We start from the raw sequence: 25972 nt of genomic DNA, 5'->3' as shown, positions 1-25972 counted from the left end.
GAATTAAAGAAAAAAATATCAATTCTCTCATTCAGCACTAAGGCATTCCCAAATCAAGTTCTTCAGAGAAGACTCACTTCTGAAAACCAAAAAAGAAACCCATGGGCATCTGAGTATGGTTTTTATGGTGACTCTCTAATAAGCAGGACAAGGTTCCTGGGAGGAGGCCTCTCAAGATGCCAGACACCCTCAGCCCTTGTCTACCTGGCTCAAGGTTGTAGCTTTGCTAAGTGCTGGACAGTCACTTTTGTTCAAAGATTAGTAAATACTGGTAAGGAGATAGTAACAGCAGTAGTAATAATAAGAAGAAAAAGATAAGAGGTTTACCCTGACTCATAATTACATCTATAATGACAGAAAAAGAAATATATGCATATACAAATATATATATACACAATTATCATGATTTTTCAAAATGTCATACTTCCCAAAGAGCCTCAGAAACAGACCTTATCTCCAAGCACTCAATCAGTCATGGTCTTTCTCTCCTCAGGTCATCAAGATCACCAAGATAGTGTAGACATGGTACCAGGGAGGCCCAAACTGATCCCTAAATGAACCTAGGGGTTAGCTACACAGAGCAAAACAGACCCTAGGCCTCAGATCATAGTCTTAAACTCAGGCAGCCAACAAAATTTCCAATTCATGTTATGGATCAAGAGCAAGGCCTTGGAAGGAAAGCTCCATCATGAAGCGAACAATTCAGAGTGACTTCTACTGGTGCCAGCTCTTAAATATCACCTGCCTAGTGCAAAAAGCAACATGCTTAAAGAAATTGGTTTAAACTACAACATAAGGGCTAACAGCCTTAATCAAGAAAGTAGTTTAGGCTTTGCTGACAGATTCCTGCCAGGTTCGCCAAAGTCCAGGATAATTTAATTATAATCCTGCCTGGAGGCTGGGGGGTAGACTGTATGACCCTCATGGTTGTTTTCAATTTGGGGATTCTGAGAGAGACCTACAGGGTGACCTACTTGAATATGGAGGAAATCACCTGGGTCAGGCACCAGCCATATTTAAGGTTATCTCTGAGCTGGGTGACTCCATATTAAAAAAAAAAAAAGAAAATTCCCCACCAATTAGACAAAGGATGTACTGGATAATGTCATCCAAAGTGTGTACATAGTGAGAAGCCATTAAGATGGATCATGTGAATGCAAATGAGTGCTAATAATACCATTTGAAACTCTAGTATGAAGGAGAGAAATTTCTGTAATCCAGGGAGAAATGTCCTCCCTGCTAATGTCATCCTCAATTCACAGATCCTGTAATGAGTCAACTCTAGCATCACAAATAAGACTTTCTGCATAGATGGTTAAGGCTAGAGGTCTTTGTCCACCTGAAGCTTGAATGGATAAAACAAGGGCTGGCATGTCTGAACTCAACTCAAGAAATCAAAACACAGTTGCCATTAGCCTGAAATGGGAGGTAGGTCCTCAAGTGTTAACAGTCTTGTTAGCAGCCCATGCATACCTTTTCCTGACTGTTCTGTAGCCCCGAAAGCACAGGATTAAGATTCAAGAGGGGGTAACATCACTAAAAGTGGCAGATTAGGATGCACAAAGAATCAGGCCCTCTACTGAAACAACCTTTAGCTGGCAAAGACTGACAGACCAACTTTTTCAGAATTCTGGAATCTAATCCGAAACTTACAGGAACCAAGGAACCCTTTTATAAAAAATTTTTATTGGAGTATAGTTGATTTACAATGTTGTGTTAGTTTCAGGTGTACAGCAAAGTTCATCAGTTATACATATACATGCATCCACCTTGTTTTAGATTCTTTTCCCATATAGGTCATTACAGAGTATTGAGTAGAGTTCCCTGTGCTATATAGTAGGTCCTTATTAGTTATCTATTTTATATATAGCAGTGTTTATATGTCAATCCCAATCTTCCAGTTTATCCCTCTTGATGCAGAAAAGAATGGCTAAAATTTGGTAAGAGAATTTTGAAGCATTTTTGCTAATTTGTCTACCATTCCTGATTCCCCAGCAGCTAAGAGAAAGGTGGCCCACATTCCTCCTGCAGGTTGCTGATGCCAAGGGACTAAAGACCTTGTTCTTAAAGTGTTGTGGCTGTGTGTTTTGATCTGTTTGGTCCTTGAAGGCTAGGCACAGAGACTGGCCTTTGTCTTGTACCCCCTACCCCCTAAGGCTAAATTGGCTTTAGAGGTTGTGACTGCCTCTGTTGAAAGACTTAAAGACATACACTGCCCATGTTCACCCAGGGCAAGCAGCAAATGAATCCAATACCACAGGAAGGAAGAGACTGAGGAAAAAGTTTCTTGGGAGAATAAAGACTTAGAAGGGCCACTGTGCATACGGAGGAAGTCAGAGTGCAACACACATGCCCTGGACCAGACGCATGCTCAGAAAAAGCCTGAGCAGATTGTAGGCTTGCACTTCTGGAGAATCTGCAGGTTCCATGAAATCAGGAGAGTAGGAGAAGAAGACTAAGGCAGAGCTGTGGGCAGCCTGGATTAGTGTTGAAGCTCTGAGCCAAGTTGCTCTGAGCTCTGAGCTCAGAGCTCCCCAGCTCTGAGCCAAGTTGCAAAGACCAGGATAGTAGTTTGTTTGTTTTGGCTCCAAGTATCTAAAAGCAATCTCTGTCAGGTCACTGGCTGACCAATGACATAATGGAATAGAGATTTCCATTACCACACATGACAAAGAAGGCAGTCTTGAAAAAAAAAAAAAAAAAAAAAGATTTGGAAAAGTCACTAAACAAATGGACAACTGTATCCCTCAACAAACAACAGCAACAAACTCTGGGGAAGGAGGAGAATCTTATTTCCAGAGTTATCACACTATAATATTCAAAATGCCCAGTTTTCAACACAAAATTACAAGGCATACAAAGAAACAGGAAATTATGGCCCATTCATAGGAAAACAGTAAACTGACAGAAACCATACCTGAAGAAGTCTAGACATTGTACTTACTAGACAAAGACTTTAAATCACCTGTCTAAAGTAAGATTCAGGAGGCCTGGGTTCAAGTACTAGCTTTGTCACTAATTCCCTACATGAGTGAGAAAGTCAATTGCATTCTCTGAGCCTATGTTTCCTCAGGATTTATAAAATGAAGAAATTAGGATGAGCAGTGGTCACAAGCTGGGTTACAATTTAGCCTGCTGATATGTTCAGTTTATTCTTCACAGTGTTTCTTTTAAAAATGTGAATTACTGGTCAACATTTTAAAAATATGAATAAAATCCAATTCCTGGCTTTTCTTGAAAAATCTGGAAGATCTGAGTTCACTGGACTTCCCTACTTCTTATAACCTATTCCACCAATGAGAACCATCCAAGTCACTTTTGCTCCCTTTATATAGGGCATAGATTTCCCAGCTGGATACAGGCTCCCACTTAACCCTGGTACCAGACTGTTTTACTCATGTAAGTTACCTGCCTGGCCCTGTAAACATCTAAGTCAGCTACTCCTGGCCAAGACGGGTCTTTCCAGCTGTAAATCTATTGTGAGTAGGGTTTCATACAGGTGAAAAACTTTCCCCAAGTGCAAACAAAAATAGACACTATATAATTAAAAGCCAAGTAACACTCTGGAGCAGTGGGCTTCTCTATGAACAGTAGAGGTTTAATTTCTGTTACATCTAATCTGTACAACTGTAAGGAATGATGGTAATGACCTGATTAGCTCATCCTTTCATCTCCTGCATCCATGTAGTCCAGAAACCAGGGAAATCTAGAATTTGAAGAAACAAGGACAATACGTTCTGATGGCATCTGAGTAGGCTCTTTATTTTCTGAACAAACCCATATCTTGTCCCTCAGGCCTCACCTACCACTGACAATAGCAGGTTGTCATGTATTCTGTACAGAGCCTGCCCTCAAGTGGGTAGTAAGCTGTCCCCAGGCCATGGCCCAAAGTCAGAGCAAAGGCCAATTTTTACATGGTGATAAAAGAAATGGACCTGGGGCTTCCCTGGTGGTGCAGTGGTTGAGAGTCTGCCTGCTGATGCAGGGGACACGGGTTTGTGCCCCGGTCCGGGAATATCCCACATGCAGCGGAGCAGCTGGGCCCGTGAGCCATGGGCGCTGAGCCTGCTCGTCCGGAGCCTGTGCTCCGCAGCGGGAGAGGCCACAACAGTGAGAGGCTCGCGTACCGCAAAAAAAAAAGAAATGGACCTGAATGATTTGGAGTTAGGGCCAGCATGCGAAAGGAGGGCCACCACAGGGATGGGATTTTCTACTTAGAGACACAATCATATCCCAGCAGTCTGCTCTCAGCTCCCAAAGGGGAAACTGGCCCAGGAAAGCAGCTGAAGATGTCAACAGTTAGATGTGAGGACTAATGTTCAGCAAGCTGTAACTCACTTAACCTGACCATTTGCTGGGAAGGTAAATCAACTCCTGTATTGCTCTTGTGAAGTCATATTCCCAGTACAGAAGAAAGAGACTTTCAGAACACACACACAGACATGTATATACATACAGAATGAAATTCTGAACAACAGGAGAGGCAGATATTTGACTGAATAGAAGATACATAAACCCAGCAATTTCTTGTACAGTAACCAAAGTGGTATCACACTTCCTATTTACAGGTATCCAGCATACCTCAGGTTACAAAGGATTTTTAAAAGACTTAATTATCCCCATTTTACAAGGAGGAAAACTGGGCTTCAAAGATGTACAGGAAGCTGCTCAAGCTGCATACTCAGCAGACTGAGGCAAGAATCTGGGTTTCTCAGATTCACATTGGTTTTAAACCTGATTAACAACAGGTATGGCTAGCTTGGATAGAACAGCATTAAGTACCCTGGATTATCCATCCTAGGGCTGGGATGTTCACACAGCAATGAGTCTTCCAGATAGGAAATGGAGATGCTCCACTATGTCAGTGACCAATTTGGTCCAGTGATCCACAAAGGTGTCCGGTTGGTATAGAGTTAGGAGGAAAGTCTTTTCTTTGCCATTATACTTTCATGTTATATGCCAAATAACCTAAGGATGATATTCTCAAGGAGCTACTGAATCTTAGCTCAGGATGAGTCTGGATAAACAAGGGAACTATACAACAAATAGGTACAGCCTCTCAGGAAACCACCTATCTACCTACCAATAACATCAGTACTAATGAAGATTCAACAGTTCAGTGTGACTCATCGCTATGTCTTACCTAGACATTGTCAGAGCTTGAATAGATTCTAGAGAATGCTTCAGAGGTGAAGGAGAAACTAAAAGCAAATTATCATATGTCAAATGTTTTAGAGAGCCAAATTAGAACTCAGGTCTCTCATTTTCTAATATATCTAGCACTGCTTGCACAATACCATTCTACCCTCAACCAAAATCAGTGTAGAAGAATGGAAATAGCAATTCTACTTTTAAATATCTACTAGAAAAGAGCCTACATAACTTCCATCATTCAGTTCCTTGAGGAACACACAATCTTACCAGAAATGTAAACCTACACATAAATGCTCATTCATGAGAATTGAAAGGTCTAACTTGGAGTCAATTTTCACATCATTCATGCAACAGTTTAACCCCATTTCTTTTTACTGGTGACACAACAGCTGGCCACTAAGGTTGCATGGTACTCTCCTTTAGAGATCTGAAGACAATTCAATTAAAAAAATAAAAGGTTTGCAATGATCAAATGCTCATTCTGAATACAATCTGAGGCAACATGGAATGCTATCTTAGTTCCTCAAAGAATAAACACTGGTAAAATAGAACAGAATAGAATAGAATATTGGAGCTGGTATAATAGAATATTGGAGCTCTAACTTATGATTTAGGCTCTGTCATTAATGCTCCTGGTCTACTGTCACAGTCCTCAGTCTCGATATGTGTTATCTGATAGAGCAACTAGCCACATATGGCTAATGAACACTTGAAATGTGACCAGTATGAATTGAGATGTGTATAGAAACACATCAGATTTCAAAGACTTAGTAAAATATATTATTAAAAAATTTATAGTGATAATATATTATATTGTATCATAATATTTTAGATATATTAGGTTAAGTAAAATACATTAAGTTAATTTCACTGTATCTTTTTAACTTTTTTAGTGTGGCTACTAGAAATTTTTAAATTATATTTGAGATTTGCATTTGTAGCTCACATTATATTTCTTTTTTACAAAATATTTATTTATTTATTTATTTTATTTGGCTGTGTGGATCTTAGTTGCGGCATGCAGGATCTTCATTGTGGCATGTGGGATCTTTAGTTGCAGCATGAGGGCTCTTAGCTGCAGCAAGTGGGATCTAATTCCATGACCAGAGATCGAACCCGGGCCCCTGAATTGGTAGCACAGAGTCTTAACCACTGGACCACCAGGGAAGTCCCTCACATTATATTTCTATTGGACTGTACTGGCCTAGGCCAAATCGTTCTCAACATCAAAGACTCTGATTTAACTAGCCTAGAGCCTGGGTTTTAGTGTTTGGTTTGTTTTTTTTTTTTAAGATTCCAAGTGAATTATTTCATTGTGAAGCCAGGATTGAGAACCACTAGGCTAGACTCTATACTATGCATGCCTGGCCCAGCCAGTGGTCTTCTCAAAGGTCAGCTTCAGCCCATCCAACAGGCTGCTGGGGCTGTGTGCTTGGAGAAACACTCCTCCTGGACTTGGATGTAGGAAAATCAATGCCAGTTCATTGATATTCTGAAGCTTGATTCTGTCATTCACCTCCTGGGGTCATTCTGCCTTGCTCAATATTTTGTCCCACCCCTTGAATTACAGTTTATTATAAAAATGACATTTCACTATAGGTGAAATACATGCAGATGTGGGTGATTTTGTCACTGGGTGCAGTTTAATCCTTCTTTTAAAAGGGGGGGCCGTCAGCCTAAGACACACAAGCTGTATGTGTACGGGGCCTCTTGTTAGTTCCAAAGGTCCATGGTTATTGATGTGTTCTTTCTAACTACCCCTGGGACCAGTTCATCAACCAACAAAGCTGAGCTTGGACACACAGCATGTGGAAACTCTGATGGAAGACTCCATATAGGTAGAGGAGAAAGGACTGGATATTTCATTAAGAAATTCTCAGGATAGAGGGGATGAGAGGCTATTTTGTCTACTTCCTTGCTTCTGAGCAGTGCCCTCACCTAAATTGCTCTAACTGGATAACAGTGCTTCCTACATTTGCAGCCCTCCAAGGAAGGAGGCCTCTTTCAACCACTATGAACAGCCTTGATACATAGACATTATTGGAGTTAATAAGGTGGAGGTGGTGGTGGTGATGATGAGGATAATGATAATGATAAAGCAAGTTACCATTTGCTAAGCACCCACTATGTGCCAAGCACTGTGTCGGATTCTTTACTCACATAGTGATCTCATTTAATCCTCATAAAACATCTCCTATTCCTATTTTTCAGATGAGGAAATAAGGCTCAGGAAAGATAAAAGTCTTGCCAAAAGCCACAGAGCTAGGAGGTAATAAAGCTGAAACTGCATCTGCATCTCAGATTATCTGATTCCAAATGCCCTGCTCCTTCCTTCATGTCACACTTCTATCCTTCTTATCCTGAGACCCTTCATTCTCCAAGGGCCCAAGCCACTCTGATCTTTTGTTTGGGGTCAGGACTTCAGTCTTATATTACAAAAGAAACTAACAAAAGATGATAGGCTGTGGTAAGGATGGTCATAAGACATCCTGATGTGGCTTTGGTACTTGTATTGCCACAAATCTGTTTTAATGTACATTATTTAATTCACTGTGATATCCCCTGTCATGAAAGAATTGCCAACACCATTTTGCATATGGGGAAAATCAGAGCTCACAATTGCCAAACAGCTGATTCTAGCTCATAACTCCAAGGATGGCCAAGAGCTGGAACACCAGGCCAATGTTCTTTCCCCATTAGCATCCTGCTAATGGGTGACCCAGAGGAAGTGGAAACTGCTAAGGAGCCCCTTCCCAAGAGCCCCTTCTTTTAACGGCCAGGTTTTTCATGGTACAATGTCAAAGGGGTCAAGGCCTTGCCAGCACTATCAAGCTGCCTGCTTCCCACCCTGGACACATCTTAGTTCCCAGCCACCTTGCAAAAAGTAAGATTTGCAATGAGTAAACTCCAACGCCTGGGAGGGTAGAGAGCCCAGACGCTTACATTCACAGCTGTAGACAATCATAAGACAACACGCAGGGGTGTTCACACTTCCCTAAATGAGAGAAAGGAGGCAAAGGAAGCAGAGAGGAGTGGGGAGGGGAGAAAGAGGGTGGGAAGAGATCTATAAAAAGAAAGGATAAAATAAGAGGAGGCAAGGAAAAGAAAGAAAGCAGAAAAGAGAGAGAAGAAAGGTAAAATTTCACAGCAATATAGAGTTAAAAGCGTCTTCAAAACCATCAAGGCAAAAAGGAAAGTGATTTGTGCAAAGTCACAGTGGGTAGAAGGTGGGAGGCAGGAGGTGGGGATTGTTAAAATAAACAAGATAAAAAAGTCTCAAAACTAGAAGGGCAAAGATTAAAGGAAGCCCGGGCCCTGGGTAGGTGACCAAACACATGGGGAAAAATGTGAGGAGCCACAAGAAGGGGAAGGAGGAGAACAAGGGCTGGTGAAGGGGAGGCCAGGGGCAAGTAGCCAAGGAGACAGGAGAGGAGAGTGAAGGCTGACACTCACCCTCACAAAGCTGGCAGGAAACCATCCCTCCTCATCGTCGATCTGGCCCCACCACCAATCCTTGTTGGAAGCATCCAAGACTTTGATGACGTCGCCAGCCTTAAATGCCAACTCCCGGTTGGCCATGGTGACGTGATCCCATACTGCCTCAGCACTAACGATGGAATCTCCAGTGATCAGCTTAGGAGACAAAATAAGAATGTGTTCAGTCCACATGTCTAGCTACCTTACTTGCCCCCCTCCCCAAATCTCTACTACTTATGGAAAAACTCACATATTAGTGATGAAGGGTAGGGTGATGGAAATGACATTGGGAGAGCAAGCTCCACTGGACTACAAGACAAATAATACTATCAACTCTCCATTAGCCAGTGGGTAGAATGACCCAGAATGTGTATATGGACTACACAGGCCTCATGATTTTATCCCTACTCAAGATCTCCTTCCCTAGAGAAGAAAAAGCTCCAATCCATTCTCCTTGGTACTTCGAGGCAGCCCTGGAGCTGGAATGGGCAGAGTCTGAAACCAATGGCTAAAATGAGGCTCAAGCATATTTGCTATAAATTCTCTGTGCTCCTCCCCCTTTCTTCTTCTTCTTTGGAACTGTCCAATTGAGAGTTGCTGATACATTATTTAATCCTACTGTACCCCCCCCTCAGGAGTTACAGACCACAGCATTCCTCACATATAATGGACCCCAGTCCTGCAGCCTCCTGTTCTCACCCACACATGATGCTATCCAGAGAGGTCATGTGTTCATAGGTATGAAAGAATATGGTGTTCTGTGATGCCTTGCTCCCAAGAAACTCGACATTGTCACAGATTCACTCAGTGATTTAAACAACCACCCTGTAAGATACACAGGGAATCTAGGTTGACTTCTACATCTGACAGATGGCAAAACTGAACCATAAGCAAGTTAAGGGGTAAGCTCAGTTTCAGTCAGCAAGGCAGGGGCTATGCACAGAGCCTAACCTTGGTCCTTAGAATTTCTGGCCAGCAGGACTTGGCTCCACATAGCGCCAGGCAGACATCTATGCCACTGCCACATAAACATACACACACATATGTTCATGACACTTGTCTATGCACAGTGATGAGGATCGGTGTCGGGGAATAGTTAGTTTCTCTCTAGCTACCATCCTGACCACTGTGTTATGTATTCTTCTTTTTCCCCTAACTGGTTCCAGCCTGTATGGGTCATCAATCTTTCTGGCATTTGGAGGAACAATTTCCAGAATAGAGAACATATGTCCTGTCAGGCAAAGGACTCAAACATTCCTTCCCCGGAACTGAATTGCTGAACATGTCCTCTAGAAGTCATCTTTTCCATCAGCCTACTTTGAGGAAGGACCCCAAGGCAATTATGGCTCCACAAGACTGAAGTCAAAACAATTTAAAGATAACAGAGACAGAATATGGAACATGCATCCTCTCACACAGGTCTGCCTTCCAACATACCAGCCAGAGAATAACCCTATGGTCATGATATTAATGTATAACACATCACACACAGGAGAAAACACATCACACACAGGAGAAAACACACACACTGATCTTTTGACTTAGGGCATTCTGTTGGTTAGCTCCTGCATGAGGCATCCTTCATTGCTCAGGGGTCTAGCCATTGTGCCTTCTATAGAAGGCATAGAGGGAGCTCCTCAGCTTGGATGTAAAAGAGATTTCAAATAGGACCTTTTGTAATAACACCTTTAAAGTACTTCATGCTTTACTGTTCACAAAGTGTTTTCACATCTACTGCATCACTTGATCCTTTCTGAATGAGCTGGATCTATTACCCATATTTTAAAGATAAGGAAACTGAGGCTCAGAGTGGTGACCTGGTCCTTTGGCCAATCACACATGTAATAAATTATGGAGCTCAGTCTTCTGACTGTATATGCACTAATACCTATCATGCCATACTACCAATGTTTACTAATAAGCTAAAATGAACTCACAGAACTCCATTCATAATATCATAAACAAGATGGCTCCATTCTTCAACCCCAAAGAAAGAGACTTGGACAGCCACCTTCAGTTACTGGTGCCCCTGACTAAGAGGAGATTTATTTATATGTTGAATTTGCTTTCTTCCAATTACACTAAAAGTCAATATCTTCTTGTTCTGGCCTCAGTGGAGAAGAAGAATTGCTGGTCACTGACCTCAATAAAATAAGTATTTACAGAGAAGTCTCCCCTCTCCTGCCAAAGATGGGTACCAACAGGGTGCTGCTAGAGCTCGATAAGCACATACAGGCCCAACTCAGAGCACCATGAGGGCTTATAGTCTAAAGATATATCATTGACTTTTTATCAAGGGTCAAAGAGTGATCTTGGAATCACTTACCAATGCTCTGCTCAGGACTCTATCTGTGATGCTGTTTGAATTACCCTAGTCCCAGTTCTGGCTGATTCCACTGCCTGCACTTTTTCTACAGTGCAGTCTTCTTTTGAGAGACTCCATGCTTGGATTCTCCCAGCAGCACTTGGCTCATTCTTGTCCCCATTTAGTCCAGTTGACATGCCTGGGCACTCAGGTCACAAAGTCCAGCTATGCCCTGGACAAGGCCAATCCCTGGATAGGACCCAGTGGCCACAAACCAACTGGCAAGCCTGTTGTCACTGCCTACTTGGAATCAACGACAGAACTAGGCAGCACTTCAAAGATCATCACCCTTAATCCCTCATTTTATAGATCAGGTATAATATAGCAGGAGTGACTTGCCTAAGGTCACAAGATGGCCAGACTAGTGAACCATTTTTTCCCCAACATAACACCATAGATAGAGAAGGTGGAAAAAGAACACTTGGATTTAAGACCTTGCTAAAGAAGGGATGATAAAGATGATAATATTAGCTAATATAGAGCACTAAATATATGTAAGGCAATATTCTAAGCACTTTACACACATCAACTCATTTAATCCTCACAGCAACCCTTTGAGGAAACACTATTATTATCCCTATCCTACAGACGAGGGAACTGAAGCTCTGAGAGATTAAATAATTTGCCCAAATTCAAACAGCCAATAAGTACTTAAGTCATAATTCAAATGCAGGCACAGTCTGGCTCTTATAGAGCCTCTGCTCTTATAAACTATGCTGCCTCTGAGTCTCACTTTCTTCATCTGTTAAGTGAGGATAATTCTACACCCCCACCTGATTCACAAGCTGTAAGACACTGAACCAAGAGTTGACAGATGTGTGTGCAGATAATGAGAGAAGGGCAATCCAGAAGGGGCTGGTAGCTGTATAGGGCTCCTGTACTCTCTAGTCACAAATGCAAGCAGGAATAAGGGAATGTTCTTCCCTATCTTCTGAGATGTTTTAAGTTTGGGCTGCTGGAAATTGGTTTTAAATCTCCCCTTTGTATACAGGATTGACTTTTAACTTGCTACAATTTTTCATAAATATGACTTTGCTCATCCATTTCCACCCAACACCCATTGAGTGCATTCCCACTGTGTGCAGGGATCTGCTTACTGTGATTCAGCCACAGTCCTTACCTGAAGATCAAGGGCCCTTTGGGTACCAACAGTGAATGCCCTTCAAGCAGTATGCAAAGGTGGTTAAGGGCAAGCAAACCTAGCTTCCATTCTGGGCTTTGCTACTTTAGAAAGTAACAGTGACAATGGGAGGTGAGGAGTACAAGAGGAGCCACATAAATAAACCAAAATGGAACTGTCAGCATGTAAGAAGTACAATATCACAAAAGCCATGGACGAGACTTTCAAGCTATACAACCCTTGGTTTCAGTTTCTTCATATGCAAAATGGGGATATTAATACCTGCCTCACAGGCAGAATTGTAGAGAAGGTGAACTGAGTTCTGGATGTATAGTGCCTCATACAGTGCCTGGTATACTCTGGCCTAGTACAAGACTTCAGAGGAAGGATCATGTGTGGCTATTGGACTCTAAAACAGTTTTATGGGGCACTGAAATAGGCCTTAAAGAAGAGATATGGGAACATATGTATATGTATAACTCATTCACTTTGTTATAAAGCAGAAACTAACATACCATTATAAAGCAATTATACCCCAATAAAGATGATAAAAAAAAAGAATGGGTAGGATTGTTACAGAGTAGGGAACAAGAAAGGCAGAGTAAAGTGTCAAAGGTGAAGGCTATGGGAAATTTGATGGTAAATATGTAGTGGAGTTGGAAAGGGCTGGGAAGAGTGGGATTGAACCGCAGCTAGAAGGGTGGACTGGAGACCTGTTTGAAGGTATTTAGATCTCCTTTGAGTAAAAGGAGGAGGCCAAAGTTGATTTGGCAGAGGGAGTTCAATCCTAAGTGTGATCATTAAGGCATGAGGGTAAGTTATGAGGAAATGTTGGTTTTGGAAGGGGAGAAGAGATGACAAGTTTTCTCTTTGATATGCTGAATGTTGGGGGCCAGCAGGACATGCAGGTAGATTTGAAGTTCAAGAGAGATCAGGGGAGATAGTTATACAGGTTTGGGAGTCAATGGCCCAGAAGAAATTGTAGAAACCAAGGAAGTTTGCCCTGGAAGAAAGTGCTAAGAAAGAAGGCCAGAAACGTAGGAAAACAATAATGGGAGGAAAGGAAGAGAAGAGGAGCCAGAGAAACAAACCAAAATGGAGCTGTCAGAACATAGTTAGGATACCAAGGGGTGCAATCTCATAAAAATCAAGGACAAGAGTTTCGAGTAGCAGGAGCTGATCAAATTATCAAATCGTACAGAGCTACCTATAAGAGGAAGAAAGCCAAGAAAAGTCCATTTGGGAGTGGCTATATCAAGACTTAAGTTCTTTATTTCTTGTTTATAACTGGTTTATTCACCACCCCCCCAAATTCCTAATTTCCCAACTATCCCAAATTCTTCATCTTGCAAGCCCAACAAAAAGCCAGAAGGTGGTACCGGGTTACTCCAGCAAGGTACCCAAATAGCTCTTGGCCTTGGGACAGTGCTGATGTGACTTCTAAAATAATCCCCAATCCTCAGGGCATTTTGAGTACAGGACTAAATATAGGTTGGCTCTTGCTCAGACTTACCAGTGAGTGGGACATACAGTGTTCTGCATCCCCAAACCAAAGACACTTTTGGACATGAATAAGAAGATAAAGGGGGGAAGAGTCATAATATTGATATAATTCTTAAAGAAGGAATGATATCGGGCTTCCCTGGTGGTGCAGTGGTTGAGAGTCTGCCTGCCAATGCAGGGAACACGGGTTCGTTCCCCGGTCCGGGAAGATCCCACATGCCACGGAGCAGCTAGGCCCGTGAGCCATGGCTGCTGAGCCTGTGCGTCCGGAGCCTGTGCTCCGCAATGGGAGAGACCACAACAGTTGAGAGGCCTGCGTACCGCAAAAAAAAAAAAAAAAAAGAAGGAATGATATCCAATTCATTTTTATCTATATTTCCCAGGAATTCTAATTTCAAATATTCTATCCCATTGTCCTACCCATGTGCCCTGACTTTTAACCTGGAAATATCATCACTCTACCCTGTAGGCATTGGGAGTTTGATCTCTTGGGCTGGTCTCTGATAAACAATGAGGAATGTGCCTACAGCTAACTTGGAGTGTCCAGTGGGCCCTTTCAGCAGGAAGGAAAGAAGGCAAGGAAGAAGGGAGGAAGAAAGTAAAACAGGGAGAAAGAAAGGGAAGGAGGGAAAAAGAGAAACTTACACTTGTTGCAAACATATGCCAGGCATTGGGTAAGAGATTTTCTTTTGTGATCTTAGTCTCTATGGCTCTCCAAGGTAACCATTAACATCCCCATTTTTACTGAAGATAACCTGTGATATTACCAAGTAGCCCACAGTTACCCAGTTAGTAGGTGGTAGAGCAGATTTGAATCTCTAGTTGAGCTTATTGTATAGCTTTGCTTTTGCCCATCCCCAACGCTACCTGCCAAGATAGCAGGGAGAGAGGTCTCCCAGCTGGTTTCTCTCTCCACGGAGACCAGCCCACTCTGTAACTGACCTAAAGCAGTAGTTCTCAATCCTCTAGAAAGCTTGTTAAAACACAGATTGCTAGGCCCCATGAGTCTCTTATTCAGTAGGTCTGAAATGGGGCTTTAGAACTTGCATTTCAGACAAGTTCCCAGGGGATGCCTACGATGCTGGTTCAGGAATCACACTTGGTGAACCACTGCCCTAGAGAATCTTTCTAGCCTAGGCTTTAGCTGTGCCTCTCCTGATGCCTCATTCTCCCAAGGATCCCCATGCCACCCCCACAGGTCGGGCTCCCTGCCTGTCTAGGAGGCATTCCTCAGTGGTTGGTATGTCTGAGAATGGGTATTTTGGGTCATGTAAGGAGGATTCCCAATGCCAGGCCTTGCCAACACAGAAATAAAGCCCTCACCAGTTTTCCAGAGCTGTACCACTTGCCTTCCCCTTCATATTCTTGCCCTCTAGCTGAGCAATACCACCTCCAAAATAGTTGCTTAATTAGCCTGGGTGGCTGCCAGAAATACTAGAATTTTAATGGCAAGAAATAGAAGAGGGAAAGGTTAAAAAAAGTGTTGTTCAGAATAGCATATGTTCCAGTTGCCATGAAAGTAGCTGAGCCAGGCCTGCATTTTGAGAAGCTTCACAAGGGGACAAGGAGGGGTATGAAGGAGTTTTGCCTTTCTGTAAGGTTTTCTCAGTTGGTACCTGCCCCCATCCTCTCAGAAGGTCCCCTCCCTCAACAGCTAGGCATGGACAAGAGCAAGATTCCTTCCTTTGTTCCCTTTAAGCACATCTAAAATAGGCTGGGATTTTATTCTCTCTCCTGAATAAACTAGATGTCCTTTTCATATGGCCTTGTAAACAGACTCTGGTTATCTTGCCCAAAGTGTTCAAGGACAACAATCTCACCCACTTCTGGAAAGATGTAAAGCAGACTGTTCCAACAACAGCGGGGAGGTACCAAAAGACTGGCTACTGGAGGAAGTTCTGCCAGTAACTCATTGAATCATCTTGGATAGGTCCATTTACCTGTCTCAGTTTCTTTATCCATCAAGCTACAGACTTGAATCAAATAGATGACTTCTCAAGTCCTTTCCAGCCCTGGCTTTCTATTGAGGGTAACACTTGAGCTTTGCAAGGACAGGAATTTCATTATTGCAGCTTATTTCTTCTCACCCATCTTTGTGCTTGCCAGTATGCTTTCTTTGCTCTCCACTCAGGAAAATGAGAACTTGGCACTGACTAGTCCCTTCTTGAATATAACTCACTCAGGCATTGTTAGTGACACATTAAAGCACAGGCCAGTCAGACTGGCTGGGAAAACTGAGGAATGGGTTTCCCACTTTAGCCCTTGACTACCCTATTCAAAAGTCAATGGGGACATTTACTCTTTGTTCTCTCCATGTAGCTCCTCAGATAAATCATCTTTCTCATGACATTGGCTCTTAGTACCTCCAGTTCCATATTTCCCACTACCTGTTCCACATTTCCCTGGGGGCCTGCTACTGCCTCCAATAAAACATATGTAAAACTCATAATAAGGCCTCATTTCCCTCCTTCCTCATTTTTCCCATTTCTGATAACTTTTCTGGGTGTGCTGTTTCTTTCTTCTACATGTATCTCTCTCAGATATAACCCTTTATCTTCTTTTTCAATGCCTTATCCTAGGTCTGGCCCTTATCACCTCAAGTTGCCTCCCAACTGGCCTTCCTGCTACTCACAGGTCTCTTTCCTCCTCAAGCTACTCAATAATTGTACTTCACAAAACTTCTTTGCTGGTGCCACTATCCATGCTCAAGAAGCCTCAAGAACTCTCTACTGTCAATCTCTCAAAATTCTCCTTAATCTAGCCCCATCTATGGATCCAATCCTTGTCTTGAACCTGACAGGGACCTTCCACTCTAGTCAAACTGAGTCTCTTGCAGGCAGATAACTCCTACCTCTGTGCCTCTGATTCAGCCATTCCCTTGGCCATGGTTAAGTGTAGGGACACTGGAGCTATGCTGCCTCTTCCTTGCTGTAGGATCTTGGCCCACCTGCTCCTTAATCCTGTCTCTGATGACTCCAGCCTGTATTTTCTCTCCCTTGACTCTTTCACTAATTTCTACCTAGGATAAGAAGAAGATATTAGACAATGTGGAGTTATTCAAGTTATCAACCAGGGTGTTATTCTTCAGACTGTACACTTGTTAACAGTAAATCTAAAACATCTGCTTAATCTTTAATGAACAACATTGTTTTTAGCCTCTAAAGTTCTATGACCAGAGCCCTAAAACCAGGCAAGCTCAGAGGAAGAAAACAGCAACAGAGTGAGCATTTCTGTTCAGGTTGCAGAATATTCTATGGGGCCAAAGAAATTGTTTGCATAACATGTACCAGGTGGCCTATAGGCCAATCCATTGCCGGTAGGATTTATGACCAGGCGGCTTCTGGGGTGGGCTGGTTTTTGCTGAAGATCTTCGCAGATGCTCAGTGGTCATCAGGGAAAGAAGAAGAGATGTCAGGTAAGAAAAAACAACATGAATTTTAAAAAAAATCTTAAGGATTGCTTTTTTTTTTCACTGTGACTTAATAGTTCACACTTAGCTAGTTTCAGCTTTAATCAGGGTATTGCTATCACCCATAACTAAATAATTTCATTTCTGAGCAGAATAATTAATGCATTTAAGTGATGATGGCTCTAAATGCACTAAAAGGAAATATGCAAATACTGTCACTTTTCATGATATGATCATCTTTTTCCTAGTTTGGGCATGTGATTTGTGAGTCATTAGGTGTTGGCTTTCTTCAATATCTCATTGTACCATTCATTTTTCATTTTAATAAAATGAAGGTTGGCTTTAGCCACACCTGGGAAACATGAACCCCAGCTAGGCTGGCTTGATTTGAAAGGTGATCGTAGATGCAGGTCGCTCAGCAAGAGCAAGACAGACCACCTCATCCAGACGCCAATATGTCACAAGCCAACTCACACCTGTCAGCCACTAAAAGCTTGGGAAACCCAGGCAAGCATCTTAAGACATGAAGCCATCCAGGACATTTTCTCATTCATCACAGACTAATAACAAAGGATAACACCTCTTTCTAAACCTCTTCCAAGAGAAGTTACAAAGTGATCTCAGCTATAACGGTGACCAAACATATGAGGTAAGGGAAGTTGCTTGTTTGGTGTAGACCTTAGCAATGGACTTTTCTGGTATGAAACTTCAGCCACTAGCTCAACCTAATGGGCCCAGGAGTTTCTGAAGTAAGACCCAGCTGCTGCCCCAAAGTTCATGACGTTAAGAGTTTGGTCTTGTTGAAGGAATAAGTCCTTTAGAGAAAATGCAGCCAACTGGGCCAAGTATTGCACAGATCAGAGAGAAGAAATGTTTCCAGACCACCAACCATGATACTGTTGGCTGGAGAAGTCTCCCATACCAGAATAGTTCCCAACCTGATAAGCATCAGCTTGCACCTTCAAAGCATCTTGGGAATAAAAGTTAGTCAAGCTGTTTTGGATTATTTTGGCACTATTCAGGTGCCTCTGATTCATTACACCAGTTTCTTGATTTGTGGTCCCCAGACCTTCTGCTCAGAATCATCCCAGCATTTTTAACAAGCAGCCCAAGTGATTCTAAATCATATATCATACTGAGACCAAGAGTCTTTTAAACTTTCTAGAGCCAGAGTTTGAAGTACAAGAATTTCCTGTTACTGCACTGGCCCATTCAGAAGAAACCAGAATCTCTGAAACTCTGTCTCCTGGCTTCTCCTTCTTGTGTCAGCTTCCAGGCAGGCTAAGGAATTATAACAGTTTGTCTAGGAGGATTTTCCCTGTCTGCTTCAAGAGACTATCTGCACCTGCACACCCACTCCCACCCCCATCCTGACCTTCAACACTGAGGCCCCCAATGGCCCTAATGGAAAATACTTGCAGCATCTCTCTACATTACAATCTAGAACAATTTCTTAGAGCTGTGTTCAATCTACCCAAGTCAGCTCCCAATATTTTAAGAGACAAATTATTAGCAAAAAACTTGACTCAGCAATGCACTCTCCATGAATTGAGTCAGAAGCAATTCATCCCAAGCTGGAGGTTACTCTGACCCCAGTCTGTCTCTGCCTTGAGCCAGATTAGGCCATATCTCCAAAATATTCCTGCTCTGGGCATCATGCCCTTCTTGGACTTGCTGTGGGTACTAAGTTCCAGCCACCCATTTGGGTCTCTTGTTGCCTTCATACCTTGAAAGATGGCCAGGGCAAGCCTAGGGGATAGGCAGAGGGCTCAAAAAGCCCCAAATGCCTGAGGTGACCTAGACCCATCTTGGGCCCTGCACCTGGGTTCTTGAATTTCTTTATGTGATTCAACGGGGACCAGCCCTGGGAGCCTTAAATTTCTTTGGACTGTGACTTGAAGGCCAGCCTTGGCGTTCCTCCAAGGGGTGGGGGTGGGGCTCCTCTAGGTTTACAGAAGGGTAGGAGGAGGGGGCTAGAACTACATGAAGAATCTGTCCTCCGTGCCTCCCACATGTATAGTTCTATACTCATCAACACCACAGCCAGAGGGTGGGTGGGCAAGGCAGAGAGAAGAAGGGAAAGTAATTTTTTATCCATTTGACAGATGTCGTGTTAAAATCTTGTAGGGGAAGGAGGACTGTAGGTGGGGGGAGGAGCAGTGGAGGAGATAGGTTGGAACTAATAGTTCTAATGTTGTATTAAATGTGGCCATCTGGTCTAAGGTGATGAGAACAGGAACAGCATTTAGTAAGGTGCACTGTGACATGCTCCTATATCTGGAGAAGAGAGAGGAAAAATAAACATATTTCAATCAACTTAAACCACCTTGAAGTCTACTGAGCATGCCTACCCAGGACACAGGCTTGCAAAGGCTCTAGCCTTGGCAGGCATTCCAAGGAGAATGTAATTGTCTCCTGGGGAGTCCTTATGGCCCAAAAGAGAAATCTGCATTTAAACAGTCCATCAGAAAGTGAAAGATAGTTTCCAGTAGCTTATTGATTTCCCTCTTCTCCTTTGCTCCCTGAAAAAGAAAAGACATTGGCCAAGGCATTTAGCAGTGTTTCTGGTCCTTATCAGGAGCATTTCCTGTTCAGGGGTGGGTCATGTTTCTCCTGACAAAGTCTAGCATATTCCTGGGTTCCCAGCAGACATGAAAAATGGTGGATGAGCAGGAGTGGTCAGTGAGCATTCACTAGATCAGGCCACAGGGGACTCAAATTAGCTGAGCTGGCTCCCCTTCACACTGTGTCCTTAAAGACTACGGAAAGAGGGATGCAACATCTAAACCTAGGCTGCCAAAGAGGACACATGAGAAGCACAATCAGACCCACCCTCAGGGCCCAGGAAGGATAGCATCCGGTCTGTGTCTGCAGGAAAAGTGATTGTGCTTATAACAAAAGAACTTCAAGTAGGTCAGGTAGGCTTATATAAGAGATCCTCTGCTTGTCTGGGCTAGGTGGAGGAGGTGGGGGTGAAGAAGGGAAGGGACCCAGGGAAGCTGACTGAGGGATAAATCATCCAGTAAGATGCTAGGGCTTGAACCAACTCTTCTTGACTCTGTCTCGGGCTCAAAAGCCTGAAAGAGTAGATTATTATACTCAGAGAAGGCCAGGATTGGAGACTCCCAAGAGCTAGCACACCTAGTTCAGTCCAACATTTTACAGATAAGAAAACTGAGGCTCTAGTAAGAGGAAGTTACCTAATGTGTCAAGTTAGTCAGCAGCAGAGCCAAGATTAGAAAATAAGCCTACAGTCTTTTAGAAGGACAGTTGTCAATTGTTTTGATTAAAAATTGTCAATTGGTAAAAAAAATAAACACCTACCCCAGTATCTAAGTGCTACTAAAGTAGTATGTGTTTTATAAAAAATCTCCACAAAAAATAGAAATTAAATGATGAGATTAACTATTTAATATATAAAGAACTTCTAATATTTTCTCCATGAGCTTCATTTTGGAAATCAGTTTTAGACATTTTCTGGTGCTCTTTCCTCCCTCTGCTCTACAGATGTCACCCCTTGAATACTACATCCAGCACCTGCCTCACCCTCCTCTCAGGGCCCCAAACAAATCTGACCCTCCCTGGAAATGAAGTGGTAAGAACACCTCAGTATGAAGGCTAGGTGGAGACACTTCCAGTATCTCCTTTATCACCAAATGTCTTTGCTAAGGAATCTGAATTTCAAATTTATACTAAAATGAAAATGCTAGTGAAAAAAGTGGGATGGGAAGAATGGGCTCCAGGCTTGGCTTGATTGCTGACTTGCAGTATTGAACTTAAGCAGATATAACTCCTCCCTGAGCTAGTTGGACTAGGTTATCTCAAATGGAAAGTTGGGGTTGTCTTTGACAGATGCTGCTGCCTTGCTTCTAAAAGCAGGTTTTGTCAAGAGACAGAAGGGAGTTGAAGGAGACATGGAAACAAGAAAGGCAGAAGAGGGAGGGGGTGGGATAAGAAAGGTCAGAAGACAAAACTTGACTATTTCAAATTTTTGTCATGGGCTACCTCTACCCAGAATAGAACTCTAGTACAGGAATGGCCTTTGGGTTCCACTGCCAGAAGGAAGAATACTGCTTTCTCCACACAGTTCAGGCCACTGGGTTCAAGCCACCTAAAGCAGCTTCCAGAAAAGAGTAAGCAGCACCCCTACCATGTGCTAAACACATTATAGTTCTAGGTTGTTTTCATATTCAATTCACATTCATAAGCTCACTAGATCCTCCCAGCAACTCTGGGAGGTAAGAAGAGTAGGGATGAGACCTCGTTTTAAAGATGAAGAAACAGGATTGGACAAAGGAAGTCCCTCAGGTAACGCAGGAGCAGAGGCCAGAAGAGAACCCAAATCTACTGACTCACAGTCCAATATTTTTCTAATAATAAAAAATGGCTATAATTTACTGAGTGCTTAGTGTGTGTATCAGAGACAAATCTAAGTTTTTACATATACTAACTTGTTTGATCCCCATTTTAAAAATGAGAAAACCATAGTTCAGAAAGATGAAGTGATTGCTGAAGGTCATACAGGGCCAGAAGCAAAACCCAAGTAGTTTTGTTCTAGAACCAGGGCTCTTAACCTCTGTTCTCCACAGCATATCCTCATGCTCCTACAGGATCACAGAACCTTCAAGGTATAGCAAGGTATAGAACAGTGTGTATATTACCATAAAAAAGAGAAAAAAGAATATATTCATATATGTTTATATATCCATAGAACATTTCTCTGGAAGGACTCACTGATGGCCTCTGCAGAAGAAGCCAAGTGGCTGGAGGGCAGGGCTAGAGTGAGACTTTTCACTGTGTACCCTCTTGTACCTTTTGAACCATATGAATGTATTTCCTTTTCAAAAATAAAGTCATTTTTAAATGAGGTATCTAGGGTCAAGAGAGCTGAAGAAACTGTGTGGCTGCTTCTTGGCAGGGCTTTGGCGACTAACCGTTCCCTATTCACCTCTCTGGCTTCTCAAACTTGAAGAACAGAAGGTGTCCCTCTCCTTTCTTCTTCCAGTTTCCGCACCCTTGACATTGCTTGTCCAATCCCCCAGAAAGACCAATACTGTAGTCATTATACAGATTTTAGCAGCACAAGTGAAAATAGCAACAGTTTGGGTTAGGCTCCCACAGCCAATCTGTGAATTACAGGAAAATAATGTATTAGCGTCAGGACAGATGATAAAAGACACAAAAGGCCTTCTTCCCCAAGGCCTGAGCTCCACATACTCTTCCATCTCCTTCCTCTCACCACTGTGTCTCATTGTACCTACCCACCCTTCTCCCGGGCTGAGAAAGCAAAAATAAACAAGCTAGAAAGGCTCTAGGAAATATGGCCTAGCTTGTGAGTCTGTGGTGTACAAGGAAGAGCACACTAAGGGAGAAAAAGTCAGCCTAGCTGGGTTTAAATATCCACATCAAGGCCAGGTGAGAGTCAGCCCAGATGGTCTCAAAGGACCCTCCCAGCTTTGGTTTTTGGATTTCCACTATCACCCCTCAAGAGTTGGCAAAATACTCCACAGGTCAAGGCCCTTAAACATTATTTCTTCAGATACCTTTAGGCCCAATCCCTTAGGCAGGTCAGTCACACAGAGCTTCTGTACCCAGGAAGCTGTGAGGAGGTGGGGGTGGCCAAGGTAGATCAAGTGCCTTCAGGGATCCTCCTGAAGTGAATTAAATGGGCAGCACAATTCCCTCTCACAACAGCTTAGCATCTTCTCCAACGCTTCACTGCTTCTAATATGCAAGAGACAAGTAGGACATGAGCTGCTGTGGAAGGGATGACAGGTCAGTCAGTGTGCCTCTCATGGGTAAGCAGGACACTTCTGGGGAAGGCTGGGTCCCAGAGAGCCCCCATTCCTTGCTACGTGTCAGAGACAAAGCTAAATTTTTAACATATGTTAAGTTGCCACCAGCAGCTTCCTTTTAGCACTAGAATTCATTGGGTGGTAGCTTGGGGCCATAGAAAGAACACTGAATATAATCTGAAGGCATGGCTTCTAGACCTGAATCCACCACTACCTAATCCTGTATCTTCAGGCTGGTCCCTCCTTCTCTGAGACTCAGTATCCCCATCTGCAAAATGGAGACAATACTACTTTAAAAAGGGTAGGGGTAAGGAGTTGAGAAATAGACTGAAGATAAGCTCCTAGATTACCTCCAAAGTACCTGTAATCACACCCTGGTTGAACTCTTAATAATAGTAAAACATGTTCAACATTTTACAAGGCACTTTTCACATACTTTGTCACCATGAATTCTTGCACCCCACAATCCTGAAACTTAACAGTTAAGCCCATTTTACAGACCAGAAAACAGACTCAGAAGGAATTTGCCCACAATTTATGGGATGAGGAGAAATCTGAACTTGTGCTACATAGTCTAGTTCCCGACCCATCCCCTTCAACAAAGCAGGTGAAATGGCCCTGGGCACAGAACTTAGAATAAGACACTTTATCAGAGCCAGTACTGGCACTCGCTACTTCCTCTGGCAGGTGGCAGGTACAGGCCATCTGAGATTGCCTTTTCTAGTTTAGGAAGGAGACTCTATTTCTGATGCTCCCCACTTTCCCTACATAGAGTTCCTGAGGAGCAAAAGCTATATGACCACCTAAATGTTGCAAACCTGTGTTCTGGGAAAGGATTGACCTGGCACTGAAAAGCATCTGTATGAGTGAGGGTGATCCAAGAATGACTCTGACCAACCTGACATCATGAGGTTGCCTCTCCCTGGCCCCCTTTTTGGCCTTTTTTCTACTGCTACTCTGTAAGTCAGGCTCAGTAGCTGGCATGCATCGAGACCAGCTTAGGGATAGGGTAAGTACAGATCTGTTGGTGAAGAACAAATACATCTGCAAAGCATTTTCTCAATTCTGAGCCTTGCCGGCGTCTAAGAGACAATACTGACGATTTTACCTATAGACCAAATAAGACTCAGACAGAGGAAGGAAACCTGACTGAGACATACCCTAAGTGGCAGAATAGCAACTGAAATGTGTTTTTCTTGATCTCAAGTCCAAAGTTCAGAAACAGATATGAGGCTGTCACAGTCAACAGTAATCCACTGGGGCTCTGAGGTTGCTGCTCCAGGGCAGACCTGGCATATTCTAGCCACCTGTCTCACTGCTTCCCACCCTTCACCCAGATCCAATCTAGGGCCCCCTCTTTCAGCTCCAGCCTTTGGTACTAAGGGCCAGAAAGGCCTCCCCAGGACACCCCGACCTGGTTTCTAGCTTGAGAAACTCTAAAAATAGCCCTCATTAGTGGGGCCAGATGGCCTAAGCTGGTATGCCTAGGGGCAGGGCTGTGGTCATTAAGCATGTGGCTATTCTCTCCTACCACCACTGGCCAAGGAGAGGCTGAGCCTCTGCCCCCCTTTATGCATCCTACTACTTCCCCTCACACCCTCCCACCCACAATTTAGATATACTTACTCTGGTCCAAGTTGTTACTTCATTCCCAAGAAAAACAAACTTTAATATTCAGTTACTTTAGGTTTTCTAGGATATTACTTCACAATCATATCATTCCCTAATGGTTTGTAACTACATTGGGGGATAGAGGAGCAGGCTCAAGCTTTCTGCATTGACCAGTGTCAATTTATCTTCTCCATCTGCCTGTTAACATCTCAGGGCTCAGTTCTAAGTTTTGTTTGACTGGTGGAGCCTGCTACAACACATGCCACCTTGAGTATCCATTTTATTCCTGAGCTCACTGCCCTCTGAAGCCTGATTTCAAAGATAAAGGTGCAGAGCAAAGTGATAGAGGCCCACCAGATGGAGCCAGTGCCCTGTTTTGCCCACTTGGAAGACTGAGACAGCTGGCCTTAGAATGTGTTCTGCATCAGAGAGTGTCCCATAGGGATGTGTGGGGCATGTGAGTGTGTCCCATAGGTGTGTTCAAATGTGTCTCAAGGTGGGAGAGTTGTTTGTCCATGTAAGTCATTAGGAGTGTGTGCTTGGGGGTAGAAGTATATCTGAGTATGCATCTCAGTGTGAGTGTGAGTGTACAGTTATGTTTTATATGTATCCATGTGTGTCCACACACAAATTTGCATAATCATGCCTCACATGTGTCTGTATATATGTACCCTACCTGTGCCAAGTGTGTGCAAGTGAGTGTGCCCTATGGTTAACTGAATGTGTGTGCTCCAAGTGTGTCAATGTGAAAGCATATCCCACATGTGTATCCCATGTGTATCCCAAATATACTGGACATATGTCTGAGTGTGTGCATCACATGTGACCTATAGTGTGTGTGTGTACATGTGGGTATGGGTAGAGGGCATGGATAGACAGCAAGACTGAACTAATTTTCCTCCTGTGCAATTTGTTTCTAACAGGTGTCCTCTAAGACACTTGGATTAATCTGCTCCTAAGCAGGTCAGAGGACATGGGTTTGAATTTCATCTGTCACTTTCTGAATATGGTGTTCATAGGTGCTTTCCCCAAGAGGGTTAGCCACCACTCCATTTATCCAAGAGGCCTCAAAAATATGAGGTCTAGCAGCAAAGAGTTGAACAGAGAGACAAGACAAGGATCAAGGACCAACTATGAGACTTTGGGCAAGTCCTTGACTCTCCCCAGACAGCAGGTTCCCAAGCAGTACTGTAAGGGAGTGGGCTTATGGGTTCTTCCTCATTCTCATCCAGTGATTTTCTCAGTTTAAGCATCATGGACTAACATTGGTCCCTCCCACCACCACTACAAAAAGACAGTGCACAGATATGTGCATATGGATTAGCACCTACAGCTGTCTCGTTCTAACTAGGCCCCCTCTAGCTCTGGACAAGCTACTGGTTGCCTCCCTACATTTGTCATTCCACACTCATTTTTCCAGTGTCCTGAGCCACCTGGAGTAAAAGGGATAAAGTCCTAAAGGCATACAATCTTCACTAAAGCTCAGGCAAAATGAGATGGGGTTTACCTAAAGCATTCCTTCCCCATCCTTTGGGATG

General features: G+C 43.2%; 1 protein-coding gene across 4 annotated transcripts in view; it reads right to left on the bottom strand.

The window, feature by feature from the left end:
- The window catches only part of ARHGEF9 (Cdc42 guanine nucleotide exchange factor 9), a 217100-nt gene that overhangs the window by 153980 nt on the left and 37148 nt on the right, over positions 1–25972 (bottom strand). For all 4 annotated transcript variants that reach the window (XM_029241365.1, XM_029241369.1, XM_029241367.1 and 1 more), the window contains exon 2: positions 8608–8787. In XM_029241365.1, coding sequence (XP_029097198.1) covers positions 8608–8787 — 180 coding nt within the window. The remainder of the gene's footprint in view (positions 1–8607; positions 8788–25972) is intronic.

This window comes from Monodon monoceros, unplaced genomic scaffold, assembly GCF_005190385.1.
Source record: "Monodon monoceros isolate NGI ecotype Baffin Bay Population unplaced genomic scaffold, NGI_Narwhal_1 Super_Scaffold_22, whole genome shotgun sequence".
In the NCBI taxonomy this organism is placed as follows: domain Eukaryota; kingdom Metazoa; phylum Chordata; class Mammalia; order Artiodactyla; family Monodontidae; genus Monodon; species Monodon monoceros.
Note: the sequence above shows the minus strand (reverse complement) of the source record. Positions and strands in the feature narration are given on the sequence as shown.